This window comes from Aotus nancymaae, unplaced genomic scaffold (assembly GCF_030222135.1).
Source record: "Aotus nancymaae isolate 86718 unplaced genomic scaffold, 86718_ANA_hifiasm-v0.15.2.pri h1tg000108l, whole genome shotgun sequence".
NCBI lineage: Eukaryota > Metazoa > Chordata > Mammalia > Primates > Aotidae > Aotus > Aotus nancymaae.
This window is the reverse complement of record NW_026988523.1, coordinates 15,821,787-15,845,939: the sequence shown is the minus strand read 5'-3', so window position 1 is coordinate 15,845,939 and position 24,153 is coordinate 15,821,787. Positions and strand designations below refer to the sequence as shown.

Here is a 24,153-nt window from a genome sequence, read left to right as displayed (position 1 = left end):
ATGACCCATGGCAAATGGTGGGGAAGAGACAGGATGCAGCAGTGACCACGTGCCAGAGAAAGCACCAAGGAAGATGAAACTGAAAATAACCAGCTGAGGAGCTCATGAGTGCACCTGAGACCCTTAGGAGACAAAAACCTCTTGTCTAGAAGGAGCACTCTGGATGAGAAAGGATACGTGCTGTTGTGCAGTCTGGAAGTTTGACAGTGGAAACAAGAGTGGCGAAGCTGGGAGAAGGCAGAAGGTGCCCTCTGGGTGCTCAGTATCCCTGGGTTATTTTTAGAGTATGTCTGCTTACAGTCAGCAGTTACTACTGGAATGTACACAGTAGCGATCCCCACTTGCTCCTTTAGGTGGCCTGGGGGAGAGGAATGAGGGAATAATCCAGAGTGATTCACGAACAGTGAACCATGACTATCAATGTGCCTCATGTCTAGGAGACGGTGTGGGGGTCAAGGGAAACTAAGGAAAAGAATGGAGAAGGACAAGTGGCTCTTCCGTGGGCCACAGAGAAGGGGCTACAACTGATCCAGGAACAAAGCTTGTCTTAAACTGTAGGGAACCAGATGCATACCAATAGCAAGAATCTCCCAGGCAATTTCTAAGAGGAGGGAAACTGCTAACACATAGTCCAGGTTTAACAGACTCGAGAACACCCCCTTTAAGGACTGTGGGGCCCTTGGGGGAAGTCAACTCTCTGCTCCCTCTCACAGAGGGCAAGTCTCCCAAGGAGAAGCCTTGGCACCTGCACAGGCAAGAGAACCACCAGGACTGGCACCTACTCTAGACCAGAGAAAAATGCTGAAGAACAGGCCCGCAGAACTTGATTCTTCAGCTAGAGGAAGGAAAATCTCAACGCGTTCTCTTCAACAGTCAGCTATTACCCTTTTACCCAGACTGGAATATGCAGTCCTGTATATTTTCATCTTTGGAACAGGTGGCTTGATATGCAAATAAAGTAACAAGTGTCAGAGCTGTATCCTAGCAGTAGCTACTTTGCAAACGTTACCATGGCACCCATTCAACAGAGTTCTTAGAGGTAGCCACACCTCAGCAACGTCTTTCTAACTTGAAACAGCAAAGTTCAAATGAACGAATCGACACAAGCTGTGAAAGAGTCCTGAACCTATTATAAGGTGAATCTTTGCAGCACAACTGCCCTGTGAAGCTACTTGAAACTGGGCATGGGACTTAAAGGAATAAAAAAAGGAAACGGACCATCTCTTCTAACACCTGGAATGTGATCCAAGCCTGGAGACAAATTGATGGTAATTACAACTGCTAACATTTGTTTTTAGCTGCTAACAGATTGTGCACAGATTGTGAAGGGCAAACTCCACTCTCCAATTACTCCAGTGCAAACTGTGCTTTAACAGTACGCACTAAATCCTAGCTGAGTGAAATGAGAGCAGATTGTCCTTATGGTGTGGTTCATTTATGTTAAACTATGGAGGGTTGTCCTCCCACGGTCCCAGTCCAGGGGCCACTCACAGCCAAATGCAGAGAGCCCTCCAGCATGCTGGGCTCTACACATCTCTGGTTCTTACTACCAGCAGATCTGCTCCACAGAGTATGACATGCATTTCCCAAGCACAGACAAAGCAAAAGAGAAAGGGCTAGGCAGGAAGGTAGGGACACCAGCTACCAGGGAAACAAGTCTTAAGCAACCTGGCTGGTGAGCCAATCAAGGTTGCTGAGGTAGGCCCTGGCCTAAACAGTGTACATTTCCACCTCATTAGGGGAGAATAAAATGACAGATACCCAAAGTTAACAAGACAGTCTGTGACTGGTAACAAATTGATACAATAAGCCATGAATTCTACAAGAGTTCAAAGGGGGCAACAGTTCTTTCCTGCTTCCTCTTCAGATGAGGGTGATCAAAGAACAAGCCCAGACAGACTGAAAAAGTGAAAACTTCACCAATAGGAAATTATAGTTGGTTGACACTGAAAAGCCATCAGCAAGAATGAGACGACAGAGCTTCCTCCACTATGTGTCAAGGCCACTGTCCTCTCTTAAAGACAGACATGACGTATCATTTCTGGCTAAAACAGCCACAGAAGACAGGGGTGTAAAGGAAGGAGTGCTTAGAAAAGCAACAGGAAGTTTCCATTTTGCTACCTTTATCTAAAAACACACAAAGACTTTTGTTTCCCCAAAGGGTAATTATGGGACCATTATATATAGTTAACTCTACATACACACCACCTTAAGAAACAGTGATCAAGATAGAAAAGTGCCTCTTGGTTCTGTTTCCATAAGATTTAGCCAAATCAATCTGTATATTGTCTGTGGGTGAGTTGAAATTATAATTTGAGTTGTAACCCGGATGTCTGGTGGACCACCCAGGGGTTGACTGCATTAACGGCACAATATTAAAAAGCACGTGAGTTTGGGCTTGGTTTCGGCAAGTTCTGATGGAGCGATCTATCCAGCCCAATGAGGAAAGCTAAGCGAGTAGGAGGTCCAGGGAGAAGACAATGCTTGGGAGCAAGCAGGAAATGGCATCAGGTTCCAAGAGATCGTCTACTGCCAAGGGCTAAATCCAGCTCCCTGGAAGGAAAGCTATGACAAAGTCTAGGAAGCCTCAGGGCAGGAATTCAGTTACATCAGGAAAATATAGTACTAAGGAAAAAACAAGCTAATGTCCAATCCTATGGATTAAGATGACATAGCAGAGGCTGGGGGAAATCTAGAATCTGGTGGGTATCTGGTGCCAGAGTTGCTGCAGGATATTAGCCACTGAGACAAAGGTGACATGAGTAAAGTCACACTCCACCTAGAGTTGGGTTGAAGCTTTTGATATATTTTCTGTCCAGGACAGGGATGCTGCAGGTTTCAGGCTAGAGATCAAGATGTATCAAATAACAGCAATGGCTGAGCTAATCTGGGTTGAGGAAGACAGAAGGTGAACAAAGCACTTCCATATGAGAGGCCATAATGTATTTTAGCGCAAGTGTTTAGAATTGTGACATGATAAATGAGATTTTGAGAAGTGAAAAATATATTCTGTTGCAATGGTCAGTTTACATCATTTAAATTTCCTGCCTTATCAGTTTTGTTATCTGACAAGTAAAAAGTGAAACCATAAATACTAGAAGAAAATATGGGAAATACTTAATTATGCTTTGATGAGGAAAGCTTTTCTAAATACAATAAGAAAAAATAAATCATAATAGTAGATACTGGACCACATAAAAATGTAAAATTTGGTGCAATTAAAATATCACTGGCATAATTAAGAGGCTATATAAACCAGGTAAAAAATTAGAAACAGATATGGCAGATTTAATATTCTCGATGCATAAAGATGTCTTGTAAACCAATAAGAAATTCCTCAAACAAAAAATAAGTAAAAAATCAAATATATTTCACAGAAGAATAAATACCACAGAACAATAAGCATGTCAAAACTGTTCAACTTCACCTGAAATAGTAAAGGCACACATTATAGCAACAAAGAAATACCAGCGCTCACTTCTCAAATTGGGATAAACAACACCGCAAGAGAATGTGATAAGTCTGGTACACCTTACTAGGAAGAGATTTGACAACGTTTGACCTAATACTATGATTTCTACTAATCTATACTTTAAAAAAGAGAATCTCTGACTCTTTATAGTATTTATTATATGATATATGTAATAGATAATTTCTTTATGGAAATATTCATCAAAGTGTTATAATAATTAAAAGAAGCAAGAAACTGAATGTTATAGTTATATAATAAAAGTCTAATTAGCATGAATATTGTGGTTTTTAAAGAATTTTTAATAACATGGGAAAATGCTCATGGCACAGTATTAAGTGAAAAAGCAGGGTATAAAACATGACTTTATTTATATTCTACATAACATACACATATAGCAAAAAGACTGGAGGGTAGGAGGATCACTTGAGCCCAGGAGTTTGAGACCAGCATGGGCAACATAACGAGACCTCGTCCTCCTAAAAAATAAAAAAATTATCTGGGCATAGTGGTACATACCTGTGGTCTCATCTACTTGGGAGGCTGAGGCACAAGGATGACTTGGGCCCAGAAGGTTGAGGCTGCAGTGAGCCATGATCATGCCACTGCACTGCAATCTGAGCAACACAGCAAGATTCTGTCTCAAAAACAAACAAAATAGGTAGCTCCTAGGGCATTATAGGAACAATGACAACTGAAGGAATATTTTTTAAAGGAAAAAATCATTACTTAAAGATCTCAGCTTTCTTAGTGTAACATCCCAGAAACTACTGATTTGAAATATTCTAAAGAACCATATTTGCTGTCCATAATAGTAATTTTTCAAAAATCCTCTAACAAGACCCACTCACTGGAAAGAAAACTCTTACATGTCAATCAATGAGTGTCCACAACCCAAAGAATACTCAAGTGGCACTTTTACAAGAAGTCTCCACTATTAAGCAAAAGAGATCCCATGATCCCAGTCTCAAAAAAAAAAGAAAAACCTCCAAATTATTGCCAGTGATTTTAAGAAAGAGTTGATTTTAAATGCAAGCACACTCAATAGTTCTGCATAATACATTAGATGTTATCATATTCTGAGAAGATCATGAATGAAATGCAAAACCCTTTTTTTGTACTTTCATAATTAGACATAATCTAGATAACCCTAGGATTTGTACTTTTACTACTAAGAGCTAATATTTACTGAGTCCTTACTATGTGGCAAGCACATAGTAAAGCATTTTCTATTTATTCTATTATTCAATGCCCAAGACAATCTTATGAGGTAAGTACTATTAATATCTTCATTTTACAGACAAGAAAGCTGTGGTTCAAAGGTGTTAAATAACTTGCCGAAGGCCACTAAGCTGATAACTGGTCAAGCCCAAATTTAACTCCAGACAGTCTGTTTCTAGCACTTGCATTGTTAATCCATTTGCTTTACCGACTTGCAGTCTCTGAAACAGGTAAAGTTGCATTATGCCTTTCTCTTTTGTTTCATCCCCATTCTCTAGGAGTCTCAATAAATTCATATATCACTATCTTTATTATGCTACTTCCTTTAAAGAAAGTATGGTTTAATAAATTAATGCATCATCTTTAGTTTTTCCTGCACTGGTTTTATACATAATTTCTCTTTCTTGTTTAGGTTTGCAGCTAGAAGACCGTAAATCTAGCAATGGAGCCCTTATATGAGGAATACCTAGCAAATCGTGGAACAATAGTAAAACCTTATTACTGGCTACGCTTCTGTCTAGATTGCTCTAACTGTCCTTACCATATTCGAACAGGTGAAGAAGCAAGAGTTTCCTGCACAGAATTTTGTCAGATTTTTGGATTCCCTTATGGGCCAATTTATCATCAAACAAAACACCTCACATTTTATGAACTAAAAACTTCTTCTGGTAGCCTGGTGCAAAAGGGCCATGCTAGCAGTTGCACTGGGAATTATATCCATCCAGAATCAATGCTCTTTGAAATGAATGGTTACCTTGACTCAGCCATATACAATAATGACAGCATTAGGCATATCATTCTGTATTCCAACAACTCCCCTTGTAATGAAGCTAACCACTGCTGCATCAGCAAAATGTACAATTTCCTGATTACATATCCAGGCATCACTCTTAGTATTTATTTTTCTCAGCTCTATCATACTAAGATGGACTTTCCTGCCTCAGCATGGAACCGTGAAGCTCTCCGGAGCCTGGCCAGCTTATGGCCACAGGTCATTTTGAGTCCAATAAGTGGTGGGATTTGGCATTCTCTCCTCCAAAACTTTGTTAGTGGTATCTCAGGATCACATGTTTTCCAGCCCATTTTAACTAGGAGAGCACTGGCTGACAGGCACAACGCATATGAAATCAACGCCATAACAGGCGTAAAACCTTACTTCACTGACATACTTCTTCAAACAAAAAAGAATCCGAACACAAAAGCGCAGGTGGCTTTAGGGAGCTACCCCTTAAACAATGCCTTTCCTGGACAGTCTTTTCAAATGACGAATGGACAACTGCCACCCAACCTACCTCCAGACCTCAGGGCTCCTGTTGTTTTTGTGGTAGTGCCTCTCAGACACTTACCACCAATGCATGTGGGCCAAAACCCAAATCGACCCAGGAATATTGTAAGGCACTTAAATATGCCTCAAATGTCATTCCAGGAAACTGACGACCTTAGAAGGCTTCCCACTGGAAGGTCAGTGGAAACTGGAAATCACAGAACGGTTTGCAAGTAGCAAGGAGGTAGATGAAAAGAAGAAGAACAAGAAGAAGGGGAAAAAATAAAGTCTGCATTCCTACAGCATGAAACCAATTACCTGGGGACTTATTAGATAGGCAATAGCAATCTGGAAACTTTCTCTCTTAGGCTGAACCAAGATGGAGATAAACTGATGCACTAAAAGCAAACCTTGAATCATTTACCATGTCGACTATTACAAAGTTGCACTATTCTAAACATATTCCAAAATGTTTCCATAAGCAACTTGATCTCTCTCCTTTATTTTGAAAGTGACAGTATCAAAATGGAACCATTAGCAGCTTGCTAATATTTTGGTGTGGAAAAGGAATCTCATTATTCTATTCTACCCACATCATCTTTCCACTGCAAAAGCCCATGGACGAAACAGCTGCCTAAATTGGTTTCAGTAAAAAAATGTACTCTAAAATTGAAAAACAGCCTGAATCTACCGACATTAAGTGCTGTTTGCAAAAGCAAACCAGTGATTTTCTATTAATTGTTAATCATGGACAGAAGATTTTAGGCAGCTTATTTTTTTCTAAAGTGATTCAAAATAGTTTTGTGTGGGAAAAAGGTCTTCTGCTGATTACATATTACTATAAAAATTGATTTTTGAAACCTAGCCACCTGCTCAGTTTGATCTTCCCCAGCTCAGACCTCTCCCTACTGAGCAGATGATGGAGGCAAGATGATACATGAGAACCTCCAATGGCTCTTCTCATCACATACCATATAAAATCCAAGTTCCTCTTACTGGCTTTCAAGGATCCTTCTTTAGCTTCCTGTTGCCTTGTCTCATCAGCAGGATCAGAAGTTCCTACAGGTCAGGAACTGTCTCTCCCTTCTCTTTAGCTTTGCCCTCAGGATGTAGCACATTATGCGGCAAAATGTAGGTAGCAAGGCTGAACTGACATCTCAATAACTTTACCAATGACTATGACTCAACATCCGTTCTCCACAGCAGCTGAAAGCCTCCTTAACCATCCTGCAACAGATGTTTTAATTTTTGTTAGCATCTATTCCCCCTTCTAATGCAGCTCCCAATGCATAATGTGTGTTTACTTCCCTTTTTTCTGACTCCATCCTCTTCACCAGTGAATATTTGTACCTTCTCTTAAAAGCTTCTTCAAAACACACTTCTGGGAAGTGCTCCTTGACTAATTCTCTAAGCACTTAAATGAAAGCACTTTGCTTATGCTTATTTCACATTTGCTGCCACTTGCCTCTTTGAAATATGAAAGATACAAGAAAAATGTACATTTACTTGTAACTTGCTATTAATTTTTTTCTTTATATATATATATATAAAGTAATCCTAAGCTAATAAAAGAGTCTGCCATGACATTAAAACATTTACTGCTCCATGAAGGAGGAGGAGAAAGAAAAACATATTTTAGGAATAGCAATTAGTATTGTGGTTAAAATAAACATGAATAAAACTTTTAAATCAAAGTTCTATTGTTAGCATGCAAACTTTATTTGTATTTTTTTGCATATATATTTACTTTTCATTGAATTTGTTAATGTTATAGAGTTCTCACACTGCCAAACCATGCCTGAAAATTCAAACAAATGGAACAATGAACAGCCTCATCCACCATCATACGGTATATTAAAACTTGATTCATGCACAAAATCTTTTAAAAAGTTATAACAAGAGTCAGAATTTAAGTCCACTGCAGGTCTTCAGATTTTGAGTACAGTATGCCTTTACATAATACCTCCACTTAGTCATCTCTGTTCATTCTTCAATAACATAACCCCCAACAAAATTTTGCTGGGAAAGAATACATACTTTTCAGGGAAAATACGCTGTTCAGAAATGAAGAGACTATTTTTTAAGGTTTTTGGTTCCCAAATAAAGTCTTCAGTTTACTAAGAATCCCATTTCTGAATTAATCATTCAATCTCCCCTTTGCTGGCTCAGCTACTCACTCAAATACATCAGAAGCAGGCATCCTGCCTGTCGCCTCAAATGTCAACATTATTTCCCAGACATGGGTGACAGGTCCCATCAGGAGATACTGTAACCCTCCTCGGAGTCCAATTCCTGCACAGATGCATTCATCAAAACTAAACTCCTATCTGAAAATGCTCCCACATCCAAACAGTTTTACTCACCCACTTGCTTCACTCTTGCCAATAGCAAGTCTACAACTCAGCATGCAAATTTTAATGAAATTATTGGAATATAGTTTTATTGTGGGTATATAATGATTGTTATTTAAAGAAGTAATGTTGAGGTTTATTTTTATTTCATTAAATCCTATGTCCACAATTTGGGATATTGAGTTATAAAGATCCCAACATGACAAATCCAGCATCTCTGATCATTATTAAAACAGATCCAATTTGTTGCCATGAAATCTGACCCCAAAATGAACAGGCTACAACAAAAATCAGGCTACAAAAAATCCAACCACAAACATGGTCTGGCCGGGTAAGGTGGCTCACACTTGTAATCCCAGCACTTTGGGAGGCTGAGGCGGGCAGATCACGAGGTCAGGAGTTCAAGACCTGCCTGGCCAACATAGTGAAACCCCATCTTTACTAAAACTACAAAAAAATTAGCCAGGCATGGTGGCAAGCACCCGTAATCCCAGCTACTCAGGAGGCTAAGGCAAGAGAATCACTTGAACCCTGAAGGTGGAGGTTGCAGTAAACCAAGATCACACCATTGCACTCCAGCCCAGGTGACAGTGCGAGACTCAGTCTAAAAAAAAAAAAAAGAAGAAAGAAACATGGTCTGACATCAATGATGAACTCTTATATTTCTAATGTGAACCTGGATATCAATGGTATATAACAAAAAAAAGAAGTTGTCAGAACTATAGGAAAGAAAATTGCCTTTGGCAGTTAAATTTTTGTACTGGTTAGGTAAGACTAGGGCTAGAAAGATTACTGACAGGTCATAAGTGCAGGCCAATACAGCCAACCTTAGACAAAGACTATTAGAAGAGCATAAAGATATACTGCCCAAGGCAAGTAATATGTTTCCTTATCTATAAAACAAAAAATGTGAGCTAGTTCATCTTTCAGCTCTGTCTGCTACAAGAAAGCATATAGCAAAGCAACAGTTCCACAAAGTGAGATCCTGCAGTACAGTGATCAGGTTTCCTTGCTCACTACACAGAGATTCTTGGTCATGTCAGGCTGGCCTAGGGATTGAGAGAGAGAAGTTGGGTTGCTCCACCTCTCTTCAGCAAACTGGCAATGGTGATATGGAAGCATATCTCCGCCTCCAAACATATAGAAATAACGGAAATAAAGAAAATAGAAGTAAATTAAGGTAGCTAGTAATACAATGATCTGGAAAATGCATCAGGGTATAGCCCAAGAACACAATGAGAGTGAAGGGAGGGACACATTATCTTGGTGACTCTACCAAGGTCCAGAGTTTGGGGTCTTAGCTATGTATGCTCAATTACCTAGTGAGCGTACATAGCTAAGACCCCAAACCCACCTACCTACAAGGAGAATGGATTTACTCATCAGAAGCAGGTTTGGATTAATGAAGCTCTTGAAATTGACATATAAAGACAAAGAACTAATGTATTGATTTCTAGTAACACTTATAACTGAAGATGCAGGCAGATATTCAAGTCATCCAGGTTACCTGGGGTATAGTTTAAGCTCCATGAAAGAACAGAAAAAGGAACACTTTACAACCTCACTTGGGTACCCGCTTCTCATCATGAAAGTGTGTCCTTACGCTTAGATGCCTAACAGGTAGTAAAAACATTTCTTCAAAATAAGAAAATAGTTGTAGCCCCAACTTGCTGTAACACCCTTGTTAAAAAAGTCCTAGCTGCATGCACATGGCATAACTGCAAAACCTATAACCCTCAAAAAAGCAAACTGTGCTTACTCAAATCCCTCTTTGGATTAGTAATGCTATAAACTGGTACGATTATAATAAACGTACAAATAGGAAACTGGAGATACACAGACTAGCCCCCAGAAAAAAATAATTATTATGGCCCAGCTACTTGGGTGCAAAATGGGTCGTGGGAATAACGCACTCCTATCTATATGATAAACCGCATCATGAGGCTGCAGGTGGTTCTAAAAATCATAACCAATGAAACACTCAAAGCATTAAATTTGCTAGCCATACTAGCCACAAGATAAAAAATGCCATTTGCCAGAACAGACTAGCATTAAATTATCTTTCAGCCCAAAAAGAAGTATGTAAGAAGTTTAACTTATCAAACTGCTATCTAGAAATTAATAATAACAAACAGCAGTCATAAAAATTACCGCCAGAATGCGTAAACTGCCTCACGTTTCCAGTACAAACCTGGAAAGGGTAGCCACCAGACTCCCACTTTGGAAAATGGTTTTTATGGTTTAGAGGTTCTAAAACCCTAATAGGGGGAGTAGTAATCATATTAGGAAAATGCCTAATACTTCCTTGCCTCTTACCCCTCTCTTAATTGGGAGTATTCTGTCAACTATACAAGCTGTAGTAGCCAAGCAAATCACCAGTCAATTAACAGCATTAACTAAGTACTGGCCTGTACCTCAAGAAAAAACAGAACTACCTCAAAATAACATGTATAATAGTGGTGCTTTCTATGGGCTTATGCAAGGATGTTCATCTAGCTAAACCCAACTGTTAGCGAACGTCTGGATAAAAAAAGCTTAAACAAAGCAAGTATTATGTTAAGAGCCCAGAAAGTCTTACTAATACCACCTTTCTCAAGCAGGCAACTCAACAGGAAAAACAACTTAAAGGTGAGTAATAGCTCTGCTCCTGGACCCACAGTGCTCTGCAGGTCAGCCCCCGACAGCCTTCCAACCTTCAAACTGTCACCCTGCTTGGCCCCAGGCAGATGGCTGGTTAGCCAAAGACTGATAAGATTCCTCAGAGGAAGGATAACCTAAGATAGCCACAGTCACGAAGGGGCCATCAGGTGCTAAAAGTTCATTTCGTGCCTCTCATAGCAGAAAAGAAACTCTCGACCTGGTGCTAAAAAAATTCAACTTGGTGCTATATGCTTACCATAAGCTAACAACCAACCTGCTGTCCACCAAAAGTACAAAGGCACTTTTCCCAAAAGAGTTCTCTTAAAAAGCTCTACAACACAATTAACCCTTCCACCCTGACATTCAGCTACAAAGTCATAAATATGCTGAAGTAAATCTAGTAAATAAGCTCATAGAAACACCAATCAAATTAAATCAAAAAAGAAAAAAGAAGGAAAAAGTAGACAGAAACAAATCAAAAATGGCAAACCTCTAAAGGTAACAGTAACTTAAATGATTAAAGTAGTGGTGTTGCTTTCTACTAAAGTGTTATTTATAAAAAGCAACAAAGGGGGGAATGAAGAAGGGAATTAAATAATAGCAATACTAGTAAAAACGAAAGCTTATAATTTGTAGTTACAATATAAAAAAGCAAATTTTGCTGTGTTGTGTGCTGTTTAATATAAAACCTAACCCCCAGCTCTGCTTAAAATTAACTAACTCCCTGTAAAATCTACTTTATCTAGTCTCCCCCATTCTCAGCAAAGTTCCCAGTCATCTCAAGACTCCTGTTTTTCTTGCTGACCAGCTGCAAGGTCACAGGGCAAGATAACACCCAAAGAATGTACAATGCATTTCTAAAAATGCTATTTTTCAAATGTAACGTACATCACAAGACATGTTACAAATTAATGAACTGTTCTTTGTTCTGGCTTCTGTAAACCTGTTAGCTGCTAGGACATCCTGGATGTATAAAAAGTACCCCATTTTCTTTCTCCTTTGCTCAGCCTTGGGATGCTAATCCACTGAGCCGGTGGCCACCTTAATCCAATCCTCCTGTTTCACCCATTGGTCTCTCTGGTCTCCCGAATATTCTGCAACAATATAGCCTCTCCATGTAGATAAGCTACATGGTAAGCCAAATTATCATAAGGTTGCTTTGTGGATTACAGGAGTCCATTATGTGACTCAAAGTTTAGTGCTATCAGATTCTGCTTTTACAGTGGTGACTGACATCTGCTGGCTTAGAATGAAATGGTGGGTGGGGTATGTACGAGGGCATCTCGCCCCTGGACAGTGTTTAGAAGGGTCCAGACAGCAAGAGACAACACAAACCTCTATGACCAACTCCTGTCATAGCATCGATTTTCTATGCGACTAGAAATCCATTTTCTATGTTTCATCAAGCTACAATCCAATCTATATAATACTAAATAGATTAGAATTTATCAAGCTATAATTTAATCCTGCTGATCTGAGAGCAAATTCTATTTCTTTACACTGCCATCCCATCTTTTTGATTCATAGTATATTCAATCCAAAAAGCTTAACTCACAGAATGGAATCTTACACTTCTTACTGGTTTTTAAGGAAAGCCACATAAATAAATTTAAAAATTAAAAATAATAACAAAATAAATTTTTAAAGGAAAACCACATCGTAACCTATACTAATTTAAAATAATATTATCCAGCCAGGTATGGTAGTTCCTGCCTGTAATCTTAGCACTTTGGTAGGCTCAGGCAGGAGGAATGCTTCAGCCCAGGAGGTGGAGGCTGCAGTGAGTTATGACCACACGACTGCACTCCAGCCTGGGCAACATAGCAAGACCCTGTATCTAAAAAATGATAATAATATTATTATTACTAGCTGGGTGTGGTGGCTCATGCCTGTAATCCTAGCACTTTGGGAGGCTGAGGCAGGCAGATCACAAGGTCAAGAGATTGAGACCATCCTGGGCAACATGGTGAAACCCTGTCTCTACTAAAAATACAAAAAAATTAGCCAGGCATGGTGGTGCACGCTTGTAGTCCCAGCTGCTCAGGAGGCTGAAACAGAAGAATCACTTGAACCAAGAGGCGGAGGTTGCAGTGAGCCAAGATTACGCCATTGCACTCCAGCCTGGTGACAGAGCAAGACTTCATCTCAAAAAAAAAACACAATTACTATTACTAACATCGAGTGAGAGCTATATGTCAAGTATTTGTCTAAGCACTTACATGTATCAATTCATTTAATCCTCCCAATAATCCTATGAGGTAGATATTATCACAATACCTACTTTACAAATAAGGAGGTGAGGTGCAGTGGCCCACGCCTGTAATCCCAGCTCTTAGGGAGGCAGAGGCGGGAGGATAGCTTGAGCCCAGGATTTTGAGACTTGCCTGGGCAACAGAGCAAGACCCTGTTCTCCACAAAAAAAGGAAAAAAAAGACAAATAATAATAATAAGTGTATAAATAAGGAAATTGTGGCACAGATAATTTAAGTAACTGCCCAAGTAGTAAACAAAGCTGAACCCAGGAGGTCGAGCTCCAAAATCCATGTTCTTAATCACTGTGAGTTAGTGCTTCTCTAAATAATAACAATGCAGATTCACTACAAAGCCTGGAAAAAAATCCATACTTATTTAGGACCTGTCCTGTAGCTTTTCTGTAATTCTACTCAAACCACAGTACCAATGGTCATCCTCTAAACTATGGAAGCCAGGCAGGCTGAGTGGGCTAGGGCAGAAAACTTTAGTAAGGTATAGATCCCAGAACTTTGGCCCTCCCAACTCCCCTGTTGCCCAGCACCTCATACCGAACATAAATCCTGGGATTATCTTTTCTTATCTGTCACTGACTTTCAAGGATGTACTAAATCTGGGACCCAAGGCAATGGAACATTGCTTTATTGCATCGTTTAGATAAAATTAAGTGTAAATGGTTCCTCGAAAAATAGAATTAACATATCATTAGGCAATTCCACTTCTGGGTATAAAAAACAAAGTCTTCAATGGAACAGAGCAGAGGCCTCAGAAATCACACCACGCATCTACAAATATCTGATCTTTGACAAACCTGACAAAAACAAGCAATAGGGAAAGGATTCCCTATTTAATATATGGTGTTGGAAAAACTGGCTAGCCATATGCAGAAAGCTGAAACCGGATCCCTTCCTTACACCTTATACAAAAGTTAACTCAAGATTGGTTAAAGATTTAAAGGTAAGACCTGACATCATAAAAACCCTAGAAGAAAACCTAGGCAAAACCATTCAGGACATAGACACGGGCAAGGACTGCCTGACTAAAACACGAAAAGCAATGGCAACAAAAGCCAAAATAGACTAATGAGATCTAATTAAACTAAAGAGCTTCTGCATAACAAAAGAAACTATCACCAGAGTGAACAGGCAACCAACAGAATGGGAGAAAATTTTTGCAGTCTACTCATCTGACAAAGGGCTAATATCCAGAATCTACAAAGCACTTAAACAAAAATTTACAAGAAAAAAACAAACAACCCCATCAAAAAGTGGGCAAAGGACACGAACAGACACTTCTCAAAAGGAGACATTTATGCAGCCAACAAACATACGGAAAAAAGCTCATCACCACTGATCATTAGAGAAATACAAATCAAAACCACAAAGAGATACCATCTCATGCCAGTTAGAATGGCGATCATTAAGTCAGGAGGCAACAGATGCTGGAGAGGATGTGGAGAAATAGGAACACTTTTACACTGTTGGTGGGAGTGTAAATTAGTTCAACCACCTTTGGAGCTAGAACTAGAAATACCATTTGACCTAGCAACCTCATTACTGGGTATATACCCATAGGATTATAAATCATTCTATTATAAAGACACGGGCACACGTGTTTATTTTGGCACTGTTCACAATAGCAAAAACTTGGAACCAGCCCAAATGCCAATCAATGATACACTGGATAAAGAAAATGTGGTATATATACACCATGGAATACTATGCAGCCATAAAAAAGAATGAGTTCATGTCCTTTTCAGGGACATGGATGAAGCTGGAAACCATCATTCTCAGCAAACTAACACAGGAACAGAAAACCAAACACCGCATGTTCCCACTCATAAGTGGGAGTTGAATAATGAGAACACATGAACACAGGGAAGGGAACATCACACACCAGGGCCTGTTGGGGGGTGGGGGCCTAGGGATGACAGTAGTAAGAGAAATACCTAATGTAGATGACGGGGTGATGGATACAGCAAACCACCATGGCACGTGTATAACTATGTAACAAACCTGCACGTTCTGTACATGTACCCCAGAACTTAAAGTATAATTTAAAAAGAAAAGGTCTTTGCCAGGCATGGTGGTTCATGCCTGTAATCCCAGCACTTTGAGAGGCTGAAGTGGGAGGATCGTTTGAGTCCAGGAGTTCAAGACCAGCCTGGGCAACATAGCAAGACCCTGAATCTATTTTTAAAAGTAAAGTAATTTTTTTTTATAAAACAGGACCTCAAAGAAATATTTGTACACCCATGTTTATAGCAGCATTATTCACAATAGCCGAAAGGTAGAACCAAACCAAGTGTCCATTGACAGATGAATGGATACCCACAATGTGGTATATACATACAATGGAATATTACTGAGCTTTAATAAGGAAGGAAATCCATTCACATGCCACAACATGGAACCTTGAGGATATTATGCTAAGTTAAATAAACCAGTCAAAAAAAGACAAACATCACATGATTCCACTTACATGAGGTACCTAGAGTAGTCAAATCCATAGAAAGCAAAATAGTGGTTGCCAGGGAACAGAGACTTATTGTTTAATGGGTACAGAGTTAGTTTTGTAAGATGGAAAGAGATCTGGAGATGGATGTTGGTAATAATTGTACTACAATGTGCTTAGTACCACTTAATTGTAGACTTAAAAATGGTTAAGATAGTGACTTTCGTTATCTATTTTACCATAATGCTTTTTAAAAATTGAACTACTAGTTGACACCTACTGATCTCTAAATACAAAAAAAGTGACATCTTTTCTTTTAGGCTAAATATTAGGAATCAGGTTCTATGTCTAGCCTCAAAATACAGAGATGAAGTGCGAAAAGCTCACAGGAATATCTAAAAAACAATATCCTTTAAAAAGTCATTACAATAACAAGGTTCTTTTAGGTTCACAATTTACAGTTAATTACAAGCTATCATATGGTTTTATTTAGACCTTTGATACTTGGTTATATACTTATTTTTTAGAAAAAAGTATTATAATTTGGAATACTGAGAAAAATACTGAAAGTAGAGAATGGTGATTAAATGCACAAACCTCAGAATCTGACAGACCTAGTTCCCATATCATTCTGCCACCTGCTAACTGAATATCATTGGCCAAACTACGTAACCTCTCTGAGCTTTAGTTTACCCATTCATAAAATAGGAACACTAATTCCTAGGCCATAGAGCTACTCTGAGGATTAAATTATGTAAGTAAAGAGTTTATTTACCAAGTGTCTGACATACAATAAACTTATTAAGTGCTTTCTATTATTAATAAAATATGAACAGGATAAGGATAAACAGCAGGAAATGATAGGAATTGCAGGATCTTTCAAATTTTATGAAAACTGTGAGTCTTAGATAGTTGACTTATTTTCTTTAAGAAGTAAAGATATGTTACTAGAATCTGTGATAATCAGGTTGGGGAAGAAAAAGTTTATTTCAGTATTTTGCCTAAAGAGTTAATAGTGGTAATGAGATAATAAAAACGTCCATCGCCATGGAAGATATTAAAATAATTAGAAGAAAATATTTCATGCAACTTGCCAATAAGTTGGCAATCTAGATGAGATACATGATTTTCTAGAAACACATAAATTCTAAAATTGATTCAAGAAGAGAAAGAAAATCAAACAAATCAATAACTATAGAAGATAAAAATGATCAAAGATCTACCTCTAAAAATATCAGCAAGCCCAGGTAGTTTTGCAGCCTGTAACTGCAGGTCTATAACTTTCAAAGACCAAATAGCATGGTAATTTTTCATCGTTTAAACTATTCCAGAGCATAGAAAAAAAGGTGAAAATCTAAATTCATCTACAAAGTTAGGCTAACACTAATATCAAAACTGGATAAAGATAGCACAGAGAAATAAAACTATGGACCAATCTTTGTTAAAAACAGAAATTCTGGTCAGGCAGGGTGGGATGGCTCATGCCTGTAATCTCATCACTTGGGAGACCAAGATGGGAGAACCACTTGAGGCCAGGAGTTGGAGACCAGCCTGGGCAACATACGGAGACACTCCATCTACTAAAAAAAAAAAAAAAATTTAAAGGCGAGGTGCAACGGCTCACATGTATAATCCTAGTGCTGTGAGAGGCTGAGGCTGGCAGATAGCTTGTGTTTAGGAGTTCAAGATCAGCCTGGGCAACACAAAACCCCATCTCTACAAAAAAAAAAAAAAAAATTAGCCAGGGGTAGTGGAGTGCACCTGTGGTCTCAGCTACTTGGTAGGCTGAGGTGGGAGGATGGCTTGAGCCTGGGAGGTTGAGGCTGCAGTGAGCCAAGATCACACCGCTGCCCTCCAGCCTGGGCACCCAAGTGAGATCCTGTTGCAAATTTTTTTTTTTTTAATTCTGAAACTATATAAACAAAACATAAAGTAATGAAATCTAGCAAGTAATTAAAATAGCAGTATTTCATAACCAAATAGAGTTTATTCTAGAAATGTAGGAATGTTTCAGTGCAGAAAAATTTATGAATATATTCACTACACTCATAAATTCAAAGATCAAAAACTATATGATTTTTATCATTAGATTTCAAAAAAAGGTATTTGATAATTTTAGCAGTCATTTCTAAAAGTCATAAAACAAAAGTAAATATAATGTCAACTGGTGAAATACCAAAGACATTTCCACTGAAATAGGAACAAAGCAGAAGAGTCTATCACCCAATTTTTCAACATTCTTTTCAAGATTCTAGCAAACACAATAAGTGACATAAATATTGAAAGGAAGATGTAAATTATCATTACCTCAAATATTATAATTATACACTGAGATAAGAGATGCAACCTTAAAACAACTGTTAGCATTAATAAAAGATTAAGAAAGAATACAGGATATGTTTTGAAATCCATAGCTTTCCTTTTATATCATCATAAGTCATTAAAAAATCAAATGGAAAAAAGTCTCATTCACAATATTTTAAAAATAAGACTCTTTGGCACTAAATCTTTTTTTTTTTTGAGGCAAGAGTACAGATTTGCAATTTTTTTTAATCTTTGAAGTACTAATATATAAACAAAGGTTTGTGAAAGTTGCAGATACCAGGATGAAATCACTTTTTGTCACACACAAAACTGAGCCAGGGAGAGAGAGATCCAAGATGGCTGATCACTAGCAGCTCAGGATTGTAGCTCCCAGAGAAAGCGCACAGTACAAGAGGACGCCACACTTTCAGACGAATTTTTGTTACCCACGGACTGGAAGATTCCCAGCGGAGGAGCCCCACGGGTCGCCAGGGCAACTCTTGTGGCCGGCGTCGCGGTTTTGCCAGTGCCCCGGCACGGCGGTTCTTGGTGCAGAGTAAATGGGACTGGGTCCCCTCTTTGATCGATGTTTGGGACTCCAGGAAGGCAGAGTCGCCCATTTACCTGATTGAAGAAGGGACTCAAGAGGGAAGCCAGACCGGAGATCCCGGGGCAGAAAAGCACCACGAATCTTAATACCACTGTTTTGGCCGTTGCTGTGGGTTGCTCAGGTTTCGGTGCTGGGAATCAACAAGTTGGACGTACACTCAGAGACCTAATTTGAAAGTAGGCAATTACAAAGACAACAGGTGGATGAACTTACAATGATGGGAAGAAACCAGCGTAAAAAGGCTGAGAATACCCAAGATCAGAATGCCTCTCCTTCTACAGGGGATCACAGTTCCTCATCAACAAGAGAACAAGGCCTGATGGAGAACAAGTATGTTCCATTAACAGATTTAGGCTTCAGAAAGTGGATAATAAGGAACTTTAGTGAGCTAAAAGAACATGTTCTAGCTCAATGTAAAGAAACTAAGAACTTTGAAAAAAGGTTTGACGAAATGCTAACGAGAAATGACAACTTAGAGAGGAATATAAGTGAATTAATGGAACTGAAGCACACAATACGAGAACTTCGCGAAGTATGCACAGGTTTTAACAGTCGAATTGATCAAGCAGAAGAAAGGATATCAGAGGTCGAAGACGAACTCAATGAAATGAAACGAGAAGACAAGATTAGAGAAGAAAGAGTAAAAAGGAATGAGCAAAGTCTCCAAGAAATATGGGACTATGTGAAAAGACCTAATTTACGATTGATAGGTATACCTGAATGTCATGAAGAGAATGAATCCAAGTTGGAAAATATTCTTCAGGATTATTATTCAGGAAAACTTTCCTAATCTAGTAAGGCAGGACAATACTCAACTCCAGCTAATCCAGAGAACGCCACAAAGATATTCCTCAAGTAGAGCAACTCCAAGACACATAATTGCTAGATTCACTAGGGTTGAAATAAAGGAGAAAATTCTAAGGGCAGCTAGAGAGAAAGGTCACGTTACCCATAAAGGGAAGCCTATCAGACTCACAGCAGACATCTCACCAGAAACCCTACAAACTAGAAGAGAGTGGGGGTCAATATTCAATATCCTCAAAGAAAAGAATTTTCAACCCAGAATCTCATATCCCGCCAAACTAAGCTTCATAAGCAAAGGAAAAAGAAAATTTTTCGCGAACAAGCAAGCACTCAGAGATTTCATCACCACCAGGCCTGCTTTACAAGAGCTTCTGAAAGAAGCACTACAAACCGAAAGGAACAACCAGTATCAGTCATCCCAAAAACTTACCAAAATGTAAAGAGTATCTCTATAATGAAGAATCTACATCAACTAATGGGCAAAATAGCCAGCTAGCATTAAATGACAATATTGAACTCACAAATATCAATATTAATTCTAAATTTAAATGGATTAAATGCCCCAATCAAAGACACAGACAGGTAAACTGAATAAAAAGTCAAAACCCATCGGTACGCTGTATCCAGATCTATTTCACAAGCAATGACATACAAAGACTCAAAACAAAGGGACCCAATACAGGAGCACCCAGATACATAAGACAAGTTCTTAATGACTTATGAAGAGACCTGGACTCCCGCACAATAATAGCGGGAGATTTTGACACCACATTGTTAATATTTGATGGATCAACCACATAGAAAATTAACAGGGACGGCCGGGCGCGGTGGCTCACGCCTGTAATCCCAGCACTTTGGGAGGCCGAGGCGGGTGGATCACGAGGTCAAGAGATCGAGACCATCCTGGTCAACATGGTGAAACCCCGTCTCTACTAAAAATACAAAAAATTAGCTGGGCATGGTGGCGCATGCCTGTAATCCCGGCTACTCAGGAGGCTGAGGCAGGAGAATTGCCTGAACCCAGGAGGTGGAGGTTGCCGTGAGCCGAGATTGCGCCATTGCACTCCAGCCTGGGTAACAAGAGCGAAACTCCATCTCAAAAAAAAAAAAAAAAAGAAAAAGAAAAGAAAATTAACAGGGACATCTATGATTTGAACTTAGACCTGGAATAAGTAAACTTAGTGAATATTTATAGAATTCTCCACCCCAGGTCCACAGAACATGCATTTTTCTCAGTATCATATTACACCTATTTTGAAAGTGACCACATAATTGGAAGTAAATCACTCTTCAGCATTTGCATAGCATTTCACAGACTTAAATGAAATATTGGTTGGCTGTTTGTTTGTTATTTTCTTCCCTTATTCCTTCCTGTCTCCATTGTTAAGCACAATTATCGGCATAAAAGAGGTTTTTAATACCTATTTTTAGATTGCATTCCAGCCCGGGCAATAGAGCAGGAATCCTATTCTCTCTCCGCCTTTTTCTTTCTCTTTCTCTCCTTCTCTCATTAAAAAAAAAAAAAAAAAAAAAAAAAAAAAAAAAAAAACGGAGCCAGGAGAGCACAAAGGAGTAGGGTTCATGATTGCATGGCAGAGATAAAAGACATTTTAGAAAGTCCTGTCCTGGCCAAGCACAGCACTTTGGGAGGCCGAGGCAGGCGGATCACAAGATCAGGAGTTCAAGACCAGCCTGGTCAACATGGTGAAACCACGTCTCTATTAAAAATATAAAAATTAGCTGGGCGTGGTGGCACGCACCTATAATTCCAGCTACTTGGGAGGCTGAGGCAGGAGAATCACTTGAACTCGGTAGGCAGAGGTTGCAGTGAGCCGAGATCAAGCCACTGCACTCCAGCCTAGATGACAAAGTAAGACTCTATCTCAAAAAAAAAAACCTTTCTAAAATAAGAAATTCTGTAGGACTGCAGCAATTCAGATAAAATGTTCTCAGAACAACACCTGCCCAGTAATGGCATCTCCTCCTCTAAAATGACACCAAGTCTGACTTTGAATATTCAAAACCAATGTCTGTTTCCAAGCAGCTTATGTGAACTCTTTTTGCCAATAAAAGTTTTCCTTTATCCTCCTTTCTTTAGATGCATGTGTAGCTTGCCACAGCTGTGCATCTCAGGTTATAATCCTCTTTTCTAATTCCCAAATAAATTCAACAGATTTGGAGATTTTTTCTATGATTTTTTTTTTTTTTTTTTTTTTGCCTTACAGGTTTTTGGTTGACAACTTTCAGTAGAGAGCTCACCGTATCTACTCTACTTTAATGTGTAATCACAAAATTATGTAAAGAAAAAACCTGAAACAAAGAAAAAACAAAATTTTGAAGGTTGGTGTTTTGAAGGTTTCAACACAGAACCAGTTGATGTAGATATTCTTAGGAACATTAAACCATAAGATAATCTATGGACAACATGCTAAAAATCTTTTTATATTTCAGTAATTATGTTGCCAAAGAACCCTGGTATTAAACCATCCTTACCAGAACTGAAGTTCACTTATTTATATTTATAATACGTTTTACATATTTGATTAACATTGATTTTGCACTTTTATTTCAAATAATAAAAATAGCTGGGCGTGGTGGCTCACGCCTATAATGCCGGCACTTTGGGAGGCTGAGGAGGGTGGATCACCTGAGGGCAGGAGTTCAAGACCAGCCTGACCAACATGGTGAAACCCCATCTCTACTAAAAATACAAAAATTAGTTTGGTGTGGTGGCATGCACCTGTAATCCCAGCTACTCAGGAGGCTAAGGTGGGAAAATCACTTGAACCTGGAAGGCGGAGGTTGCAGTGAGCCGAGATCAAGTCATTGTACTCCAGCCTAGGCAACAGAGTAAGACTCTGTCTCAAAAAAAAAAGAAAAAGAAAAAGAAAAAAGAAAGAAAATAAATAAATAAATAAAGTCAGGTTTCAGGATTCAATGTCTTTTCCTTTTTTTTTTTTTTTTTTTGAGACAAAGTCTTGCTCTGCTGCTCAGGCTGGAGTGCAATGGCACGATCTCAACTCACTGCCGCCTCCGCCTCCCAGGTTCAAGTGATTCTCCCACCTTAATCTCTCGAGTAACTGGGACCACCATCCCCAGCTAATTTTTTGTATTTATAGTAGAGACTGGGTTTCCCCATGTTGGCCAGGATGGTCTTGAACTCCTGATCTCAAGTGATCCGCCCACCTTGGCTTCCCAAAGTGCTGGGATTACAGGAGTGAGCCAGGATTCAACGTCTTTATTTGTTGTTTCAGTATCTAGCGGCAAATTTGGGGAAGAGAACATGTTAGAATCCTTGGTTCAAAATATCTGAAAAGAAAGAGCTATTATAGAATAGCCTCATTAAAGTCTCTTCTAACTGGAAAAATCCTTGGCAGTTTGCATCATCACAGAAAATGAGGAGCTACATATACAGCATTAACCTTGAGAAAATTCAGATTCGGTCCTGCTTCAGTATTGAACTAAACCAGGTTATCTGTACAACAAGTAAAATGTCTTAAAACCTTATAAATCTTTTATATCAGGGTAAGCACCCATTTGAAAATTAAAATAAGGAAAATAATATTACCTAAGATGAATTATCATGATTAACATTAAAAAGTTAGAATTTGCAAGGAAGTGGAATAATGAGTTTTCTAATTAAAAGATAATTAAGGACAGGTTTCTCCACATACACACAAAAATTTCCCTAAAGCTTTATAAAGATTTAACTAACTAATGAGGTAGAGAAGTAATTTATGTGCCCATTAAAAAAATACTCAATCTCTGAATGTTAGTCCAAAATTAACTTGTCAGGTCATTAAATCATTGGCTAGAAACGTGTTGAGTACCTATTATGTACTTGGCACTTAGATCATTGGGAGACAATAAAAAATACTGCATTAGAAAAGGACATTTTCACATCTTAAATGTAATAAGCATTATTTGGCTGGCAATTAATTACATTTAACACATTCAGCATATAGCGCAAAATTCTGAGCAATCAAAGTAATTATTCCCTTGAGCAATCGATTGTTCAAATTCCTTTCGCTATTCCCTTAAGTTTATTTCTACTCTGGGATTCTTTCATAGTTCTCAAATAAGAAAACAAAAGAATTCTAAATCAGACAATACAAAAGAATGGAAATGTAAGAGATGTATTAGCTACTGAATCCTTGTTTCCATTTGCTCTCAATAGTGCCTCTAATGTTCAATTTTCTTTTCAAAGAAAAATCTAGATTTAAAAGAATAAAAAGTACAATCACCTTTAAATCTAAAGTATACTGATTAGCATCTACTAAAGTTAGCTAAGACTGAAACTGAAAAAAATTGTAAAATAAATCTTTATTCTATGTTATATAATGCCATTCACCATATAATAATTTTACACTTTGGTATATGGCTTTTTAAAATAAATATTACCAACAGGTAAAATTTTTTCCTTTCCTGTCTTAAGACAGTCCTAAGAAAATTTTGACCAATGTGTCTGTTCACAACTTGAATGTTAATTTAAAGCAATGTTACTTCTATCACCTAAATGATATACTTATAGAAGAGTGATTTAACTGGGAACAGAAAAATGACACATTGCTTCTTCCCAAGAAAAAAGGATGCATTCCATTCTTGAGGTCTCTCTCCCACTCTCTCTCTATTTATATATAATATATTGCATAGATAAATATATACACACGTACTTATGTATTTTTTCAAACTTAAAGAAGACTGAACATATGTATTTATATGTATATATCCAACAAATGTTTAATTTTGAAATCTCTCTTCCTATTCTGATTTATTATTCTCGGTA

At 38.4% G+C, this 24,153-nt stretch overlaps 2 protein-coding genes across 4 annotated transcripts in view; one reads left to right on the top strand and one right to left on the bottom strand.

Annotated features, from left to right (window-relative positions):
- Nucleotides 1-24,153, bottom strand: part of RGL1 (ral guanine nucleotide dissociation stimulator like 1) — a 286,254-nt gene that overhangs the window by 260,767 nt on the left and 1,334 nt on the right. The window lies entirely within an intron of this gene.
- Nucleotides 1,024-7,648, top strand: APOBEC4 (apolipoprotein B mRNA editing enzyme catalytic polypeptide like 4). The gene is made up of 2 exons (XM_012444387.2): nt 1,024-1,268; nt 5,103-7,648. Exon 2 carries the CDS (start codon nt 5,133-5,135, stop codon nt 6,189-6,191), a length of 1,059 nt encoding a protein of 352 aa, XP_012299810.2. The 5' UTR covers nt 1,024-1,268; nt 5,103-5,132; the 3' UTR covers nt 6,192-7,648.

Bases quoted from the DNA above. Each gene is read 5' to 3' on its own strand.
- APOBEC4 (XM_012444387.2), top strand. From the start codon at position 5,133: ATGGAGCCCTTATATGAGGAATACCTAGCAAATCGTGGAACAATAGTA.